Source organism: Agrilus planipennis, unplaced genomic scaffold (genome assembly GCF_000699045.2).
Source record: "Agrilus planipennis isolate EAB-ADULT unplaced genomic scaffold, Apla_2.0 scaffold110, whole genome shotgun sequence".
Taxonomy (NCBI): domain Eukaryota; kingdom Metazoa; phylum Arthropoda; class Insecta; order Coleoptera; family Buprestidae; genus Agrilus; species Agrilus planipennis.
Window position 1 is genome coordinate 506,520 of NW_020438935.1, and position 9,195 is coordinate 515,714.

General features: G+C 34.4%; 1 protein-coding gene across 2 annotated transcripts in view; it reads left to right on the plus strand.

Annotated features, from left to right (window-relative positions):
- The window catches only part of LOC108736316 (RGS domain-containing serine/threonine-protein kinase A-like), a 19,906-nt gene extending 14,501 nt beyond the window's left edge, over positions 1–5,405 (plus strand). The window contains exons 3-4 of one of the 2 annotated variants that reach the window (XM_018468692.1): positions 642–988; positions 5,204–5,405. In XM_018468692.1, the coding sequence (XP_018324194.1) occupies positions 642–988; positions 5,204–5,335 (479 nt within the window). In that variant the 3' untranslated portion in view covers positions 5,336–5,405. The remainder of the gene's footprint in view (positions 1–641; positions 989–5,203) is intronic. The other variant, XM_018468693.1, reaches the window with a different exon arrangement.
- The last annotated feature ends 3,790 nt before the right edge of the window (positions 5,406–9,195 follow it).

A 9,195-nucleotide genomic window follows, 5' to 3' on the forward strand; every position in this document is an offset into this window, starting at 1 on the left:
TTTTTACATATATAAAACGGTTAGTTTTTATTGGAAAGTAGTTAATGTAGGTGAAGAGTGAAGATCTATGTCTGAAGTGCTATTGCAGCTTTTCACTGAACATATTAACTTTTTATTTGATTTAACTATAGAAGAAAACTTCGTCGACTCCATCATCAAAAATTTTTTTACTTTTTTAACGTGTTTTATTATTTTAATAAGCAATTTTACAATTTGCGTGCACAGTTCCTATGTAAATTTTTTCCCTCATTCGAGTTATAAATTTTGCCACCAGATGGTGTATGCCCATTTGACGGATCCCAATACTGTGACCTAGATACCTGTAAAATTTCAAGTACCATTTCTAGGATGACGTTAAAATATTGCAAAAGAACAATAATTTTAAATACGCTTTGGCATTTAACATACGCAGTAGTCTTCAGATTAGCTAGTTAGCAATTTCATGAATTTAGAGATAAACAGCATCAACTGATTTTTACAAAGAAACAACATTTTTAATGTTCAATACTATTATTAATATTACAATCAACAAAAGTTAACTGTAAGTCAATGTGTTCACTTTTGTGGTATAATTTAAGTTATGGATAAATCTACATCAAAACACTTTTCAATTGCATCTTATATTTCATTCTTGTTTGAAGTAGGCAGCAATCAGAAGTCAAAGCAAAGATCACATCAAGACTCAAGAACTACTGCAAGTAACGAACCCTTGATAAGAAAACCTTCTGAACAAAATTTACGGTCACCCCAAGGAGGTACAAGTATTGATTACGATAACACGAATGGATTGTCATTAGACGATGGTAAAGATAACAATATTAGCAATCCACAAACTAATCAAAGTCCACAGGATACTTATGGGGTACCAGCAATTGAAGTGACAAGTAGCAGACCGCGAAGGAGGAAAACCAGAAGAAGGAAGATTACTACGACTACTACAACTACTACTACTTCAACCACTGAAGCACCAGGATATACTGAATCTGAGGTAAATACAAAAGAACTGTTCATACACACATAAATGTACATAATTATGATCAAATATCATCTTAGTCCCAAAATTGATTGGACAAGCACCTCCACTCTTTCCTGTCATCTGAGCTAATCTTCGCATTTCCCTAAAACTAGAACATCTCACATCCCTAACTTTTTGCGAACAATAATCTAACCTAGGTCTACCTCTACTCCTTTTAAATCCTTGCTGCTTTTAATATGTCTCTAACTAGATCTTCATGCCAGAGAAGGTGATCTACCAACATATCTATTAATTAAATATTAAAAGAGTACCTACTTAAGTGTAAATATAATCCATTTTGAATACTGAAACAAACAATCTACTGAAGTTTATAATAGATACTTCAGTACCATGAAATATCAACTAGATGGCGACACAGTGTCTGTCGTATGGTATTACGCGGAAGATAGTGAAGTCTTTTCATAAGAAGAAGTAATTTCGATTGATTGACTGATTATCAGGGAAAAATATCGTGATCTCACTAGGGACATGGTAAAAAAATGCCTATTTAAGTACTAACTAATTAATTCAAGAAACAATTTGTTTGCAAACAACTATGCTGAAGGTATAATATAACGTAGAGAGAAAAATAACTCGCTCATGTTTCTCATGTGTTAATCCTAGAAAGTATTCCAAGTAAAACATCTTCATTGAAGTATTTAGATACAAACTTAGGCACTGTTAATGTTGAGAGTATAAATTTTTATTAAAATTAGTTGTTTTTTCGCTTTATTTACTACGTAATTGTTTGTATGAACCGCTTCATAGGCTGTCCCTTCGAATAAATAAATAGACAGCATGCAATTACAAAACGTTAAAGTTTCTTTTGTACCTGGATAATTCGTTTGCCGCAAAATTTAATTTCTGAACATAAAACTGTACTAACTTTTCACAGGAGTCTTTTGTACGTTACAATATTGCAAGTACCACTCGAAATTAGTCCGTTACATGTGGGCAAACTGCTCGTTTTTTCTCTTTTATGGAGCGCCGTACTTTTGTTTAATTAACCTTAACGTTTCGTTTTTAATTTATGGAGAAGCACCTGCTGTGTCTGAAACAGCGTCATTCGTTTTTACTGTTGCGTTTGTTTTATTTTCAAGCTGACCAATTGCATTCTCTGTAGGATCGACCTAGAATGGAATAACACACGCAGGCATTAAACTCGATTAATGTTTTGCTTTATTAAATTTAGAGAACCAATTTGGAAGTGTTGCAAAAACATGACTGCACAAAGCCTAATTAACTATGCCTCTGGAAAATATTTTTCAAATGCCTGCATACTGTATTCTAAAACTACAAATTCAATTCATTGTGAAATATAAATAACAATAACTATTCGCAAATTTTCACAAAATGTTTTTATTAATTTGTTATAAATGTTATGTATAAAACAGTTTGGAATACCCGCTACAAAATTAGCAGTAAATATAAATGAGGGCGGCACACTGACATATTTTACATATGCAGGAAGCTGCGGAATCCTTTTTTAACGAACAGGCGAATTACGTACGAAATGTCTAGTATAATTGGGACATTTAAAATTCGCATAGTCCATAATAAAACGGTCACATTTACTCTTTTCTTCCAACTTACTAACTTATTAGAACGGTTGTTGACAGAACGACTACTTTTTTTACTACTTAAAGAATATCGTAAAAATAGAAATGAGACGCCAGACAGGAATTGCAGCGGACACTAACAAAGAAAAATGAATAACATTATATCAGTTGATGTGTAACAGAAAGAGATGGAGACAAGCAGAATTTGAGTATGTTGCTAGCATAGGACTTTAAAGAAAGTTCAACATTCTCAGGAATTTAGGCAATCAAAACGCTTGTTTGAATATATAATTTTTTTTTTAAACCGATCCTGATCTTTTGCGTACCTAAACAACCTCTACCCATTGTATTGCTTACTATTATTCGGTTATCTCTTTTCACTTTGTCTGTACTACTCATGAAGAATTTCTAAACTTAATAAGGACCTGTTCAAAACGCAGGAAATGACGACAGTCCCAAGTCGAAAGAAGAATGGACATACGTCTGTAATCACAGATAATCGTTAAATCCATAGGTACTGATTAAGACATCTTTTGGGTAGGATAGATTAGGTTGTGGTAGGAAAAAGTACCATCCTAACCCCTCTGAAACAATCGACTAGAAACGTGAAATTTCTTCTGACCACAAGGCGTAATCGCCCCCCCCCCTCACGGAGTTTAGATTTAGTTTGCAATTGTGGCACATAAAAACACCCTTAGGCCCCCCCCCCCAATGTATTCAAGTTGGTTTGGACAGTTGTTTGTTGGAACTATCTGGTTCTAACTTGAAAAGCGATAGAATAGACAGAGTAATTGATCAAAATCTAATAGGTCATTGTTCTTAATCGTGTCTTACATCAAACAACGCTCTATTTGGCATGTCGCTGATAATAATTAATTGAACATAAACAACGGAGCGCCAACCTTCAAAAGCTGGTATAAGTGTCATTACCTGACTTGTTCCAATTGTCCAATTTTCTAGCCCAGTTATTGATGAGAGTTTGGGTAGGTAAGTGAGTTGACTGGAGTGGCTTAATTTTGGACTATTCTCAATGATGATATAATATTATCAATTACATTCTCACTTAAGTGGATTTTTCTTTTCTTTGAACTCTTTAACTATTATGATTGATTGTGGCCAATCCTTGAGAGTTCAAGTACCAGGTTTTCCACCTTGGTTCCATTGTTTACATTCAACTGCACATCAATGAGAGCATTGTTTTGATTGTTTTGATATCGTTTGATCTTAGATGTGATTTGAAATCGATGAGTTGTTTGACTTTGAAATTGCCCATTTGTTTTGTCAATCAGTTTCTATAGTTATATCCAATTAACAACCAACAAACTGTGTTTTTCTGATTGAGCTGTATTTTCATTAGGAAAAGGTCAAAACTACACAATTACACATTTTGGTTTTTAATTCCTGACAATTTTCACCTTATCTTCAGAAGAAATGCTGATGAAGGTGCTCTTCCATTGGTTATTGAAATGGAAATTATAAAATTTGTACATCTTTATAGGTAGCAATTTTTAATAGAACTGGTCTATTAGGTAAATCATCATATATCTACACTAATATTATATTTTTCATATCCGCCAATTTTTCAAATTAAAAGTTTTCCCCTGCGTCCATGTGACAGTAATAAATAAGAATCAGCTGAGTCCTTGGAATTTTATAAATCGTTTAAAAACTCGATTTTTATTAAGTTCTTTTCATTGAATTTGTAATCGTAATCTGTTTTACGTTATCTCACAGTTTATTGTCAAACGCGAGACGAAGTTACAGAGAGAACAAAGGAAATAAATATGTACAGAAGTCTGTTGAGACATTTCTGGATGAATTTGTCCCTGATCTTGTGAAGAGACAGACATGAAAACTCTATTTATGGATACGAAAGAATATTGGAAACTTTTTTACTTAAGTTATCTTATTTACCTTATCAATGTGAAGTGCTTCTCTGTAAATTGAGTTCCTTTATATTGAAATTGAGACGACAGGATTCATGCAATTTAACAAACAAGTGGACGACTTGAACAGCTTTAATTTGTATATTAAATTATAGATGCCACTGGCTGCTACAATAACGTTAAGTTAATAAATAAAAGATGTTGCACAAAAATTTTCTATTTTGGACTGACTTCAATATTTCCACGGTTCTTATCAGGATTAGGTATAGTTTTAAATAGAACAGCGATAAAGTCTTTTGTAACTGTTTGTCCTTTTAAGGGAGTATAACTGACATGAAACATGTGAAAGGATGGTTAGGCTTAGGGTAATTATTGCCCAAAAAGAAATTGTTAATTATTTGCTTCATATTTTGTGAAGTTAGGCAAATACGAAAATGAGATTAAGGTTAAGAGAAGTTCTTGAACGCTATTTGCACATTGAAGAACAAATACAACAAGATAATATGCTTACGAAGTTGAAGCATTTACTTGGAATTCTGTTTTTGGTTTGGATGACTCAAGTGAATGAGAACTTTCTTTACAATAATTTAGATTGCGTCTAGATAAAAATCCACGAATGACTTAAAAATATAACAACCAAATATTTTTTTCCTTAATTAGTCGGAACATTTTTGATGATTTATTAATCAAATTCAACAACAGTTGTCATTTATTTCTTCAACGTAAAGTTTTCTTTCCTTCAGGAATCTGTGCCAGAAAATGAGAACCCTAACGTAGCAATATCAACAGCAGTAGCAGGGTTGCCACCATCAGTTTACCTGGTCCATGAACCAACGTCTGGCCAACTACGATTATTACGATTACGAATTGAATAATACTTAATATAAATAAACATATGTGTTATTATATGGTTATAGTCTGATTTATTGTACCTATTTAAATTTTATTCGGTGGCATTTATCTGTTGAAATAAATAACTAAAATAGACTTTCTTTTTCTTTTATATTGTAGCGAGCACGAGCGTGTTTGTGTGCGATTGGGCATACGTGTGTGTGAGCGGCTTATCGATTCGCCGACTAGCCGCGGGCGCTTTTCATCATGTGCGCCGTATCTGTAAACGTGTGTGTCGTACCTGCGTTCTCTGGACGGCTAGAGAATGTTCCCGAAAGGAGGCGAGGGAGTATAAAAAGGAAGAGACGATCGCCGAAGTAGAGTAGAAATAAATTGACCGTTGCAGAAGTGAAATAAATAGAAGAGTGAATAGTAACAGTAGTGTAAATAAATAGAATAATTACCGAAGTTTAGTAATAATTTAAATNGTTCCCGAAAGGAGGCGAGGGAGTATAAAAAGGAAGAGACGATCGCCGAAGTAGAGTAGAAATAAATTGACCGTTGCAGAAGTGAAATAAATAGAAGAGTGAATAGTAACAGTAGTGTAAATAAATAGAATAATTACCGAAGTTTAGTAATAATTTAATAGTGTTTTTAAGTCCTTTAATAATAATTAGTGTAAATAAATAGTTTTGGTCGTTGTGAGTCTTAAAAGTTAATTTGTTAAACCCACGAACATTACAATATATAAAGTTGGCGACTCTGTATATTGAGAGAAGCGACCGCTACTTGTATTTTCGGATGTCCAAGAAACATCCTTTGTAATAACTTGTATAGTCCATAGTTACTTTGATCCCGAAAAATGTGTGCTTTCTTCCGTATCAAGGAGTAGCGATGAAATGGGAGAAATATATCTCTCATGCGTGAGATTAAATGGGGAGGAATTCCAATCTACTTTGGGTGAGTAAGAGAGAGAGAGAAATAACAGTAAAAGAATAATGACAAATGTGTAGCAGGTTAGTCTTTCAATTGAACCCTATTTTTTAAGGAAAAGGGGTAGATATTGCGCTTTGTTTTGCGACGAAAGCGATTCAACTAATTTGTTTCTTGTTGTGAGGTTACACAGGAAATAATCGTTATCATGTTTTTATCTTAAACTGTGGATTATATGAGGATTTATTAATAAAAAATTTGAACGAAGAATATACTGGACACATTGTTTATTTCATCTTTGACAATTGCTTCGGTTAAAACACATTTATAAAAAGAATGTAAAGTCTATAAACATAATTAACAATTAAATAAAATAATTCGAAGTGGTCTGTATTCTGTCGAAACTGCCAGACAGGGATCGCGATTTCGATCTTTTTGGATCTCATCGGCGCGTCGCAGGCAGCTCCGACAGAACACAGACAAACTTTTACCTGCTGTCTTAACAGTGCGTTTTTATAATTAACAATTGTATAAATGAATAGATCAATTAAGGGAGTCCATTTTGCCATTTTAGAGACATTATTAAATGAGCGAACTGACCAACATTAGGTACTGTTGTGAAAAGGCAATGAAAGCTAACAGCAGAAGAAGTTTTACTTCAAAAAATCACCTAATGAGAAAATATTTGGTTTCCGATGATAAGAATGACTTCAAGGATTGATAAAGGGATTTTATTGCTAAAGCTTGCCAAGTTTGCGTTTTCGAGCAAATAAGGAATTAGAGTGAAACGTTAAAGCAATCCGCTGGCTGATGAAATTCTCTCTCGAAAACCAATTTTGCTATTTGTTTGCGGAAGGAATCCGGTTGGAAGTCTTGCAATTTGTCGAAGGACATAAGTTTTATCAAGTTTCTCTGATTTGAAGTGGGTAACTACGAAAGTTGATTTATTCATCTTAGTAATTAAGTGACGGTGTGCACTAGGAAATTAAACTTCTCTATACATATAAAAAATATACTTAAATATTTAAAAAGGAAAATTTCATTGAAACTAGTGGATCGACTTTAATATACTTCAAACTTTTTCTGGTGCAGCAATTGACACGCACCTCCACTCTTTCCTATCCTGAGCTAATCATCGCATTTGCTTAAAACTCGAACATCCCACATCCTTAACTAATCTAGGTCTACCTCTACTCCTCTTAACTCCTATTTCTGCCTCTAATATGTCTCTGACTAGACTTTTATGCCTGAGAAGAAGTCCTACCAATCTATCCCGCCTATTTTTTATTGACTTCCATAGAGTCCTTTGTTCACCCATTTTTTATAATACTTCTTCATTTCTAACCTTATCTATCCACGGTATCTTCATCATTCCCCTGGACACGCCCCCCATTCTTTCCTATTCTGAGCTAATCTTCGCATTTCTCCAATACCAGAACAGCCCACACCTTTAACTATTTGCGAACAGTAATCTAATCTAGGTCTATCTCTACTCCTCCTAACTCTCGTTTCTACCTCTAATATGTCTCTGACTAGACCTTCATGCCTGAGAAGGTGTCCTACCAACCTCGCCTATTTTCTTCCATAGAGTCCTCTGTACTCCTATTCTTTCTAATATCTCTTCATTTCTAACCTTCTCTGTCTACGGTATCCTCATCATTTCCCTGTAACACCACATTTCGAACGCTTTTAACCTTTTCTTTTCCGGCGCGCCCACCGTCCATGTTTCGCAGCCGTACAGCGCCGCACTCCAAGCATACACCTTTAACAATCTTTTTCGAATTTTTAAATTTATCGTTCGCTAGCACAGAAGTGACTTCTTTTTATTGAACCCTTTGACTCGACCCTGCACTATCCTCTGGTTTATATCCATACTACTACTTCCGTCCTGACTTATCTGACTCCCTACATACCTAAAATCAGCCACTTCTAATTTTGCGTCTCCTATCTTTACATTCGCTCATTCCCTACTTTTTCTTCCCTTGCATACCAGTATTTTTATTTCACTTTTAATTAATTTTCACACAATACTGTTTTGTCAATAGCGCTTCCATTTTATTTAAGCTAAGCTAATTTAAAACAAAATTTGAGGTCGATTTTTGGCTTATTTCTGTGGTCACTTCTTGTCCATCCTCCAGATGACATCGAAATCCTTTGCATCGCGCCCCACTCTTATTAGGCCATTGTAATGGCGACCTTGTCGAAATGAAAAAAATAAAATAGCACGTGGATGCCTTGGGCTCAGGCTGTGTATGGTGTTATCTGTTACTTTTATGATGCTTTAGAAGCGTAGGCCCGATATGACAAAACATCAATACACTGCTAACAACATGCACGGTGAAGGCATAAAATTCGCTTGTACGAAAATTTTACACCTAAAGTGTGTTATGCGTAGGATTAAGCTTTATTGTTAAGGGGAAAACTTGTTTCGTTTTAATGCGAGAAAAGTTGGCCTTTGTATTTCTCAACGTTTTGGAGATAATGTTGCTATTTACTACATCAAACTACCATGAATTTTCTCCAAGAAACTTAAATGTTATCGAAACTAACTCTTGATATGATTTTATTGGTCGTTATAACCACTTTAATTTGTAGTTTCTATATTAAAACATTAAATGGAAAATAAACATTCTCATGGTATGTAGAACAGTGAGCTGTGACTTGTAATAGAACTTATAGCTAGAAAGTCCGTTCACTTAGAGAAAAGTACACGATCGATGTTATAAGTTATTTACGACACCAGGCGCTTACGATTGAGCTTCGGGGGATTCGCTGTGGCTACGTATATTTGCCACATATATTTTTGTTACGATATAATATCACTTTTGTATATAGCTTCGATATTTTTTCCAAATTCAACATTGTAATGTATCGAACAAAATAATTCGAAGTGGTCTGTATTCTGTCGAAACTGCCAGACGCGGATCGCGATTTCGATCTTTTTGGATCTCATCAGCGCGTCGTAGGCAGC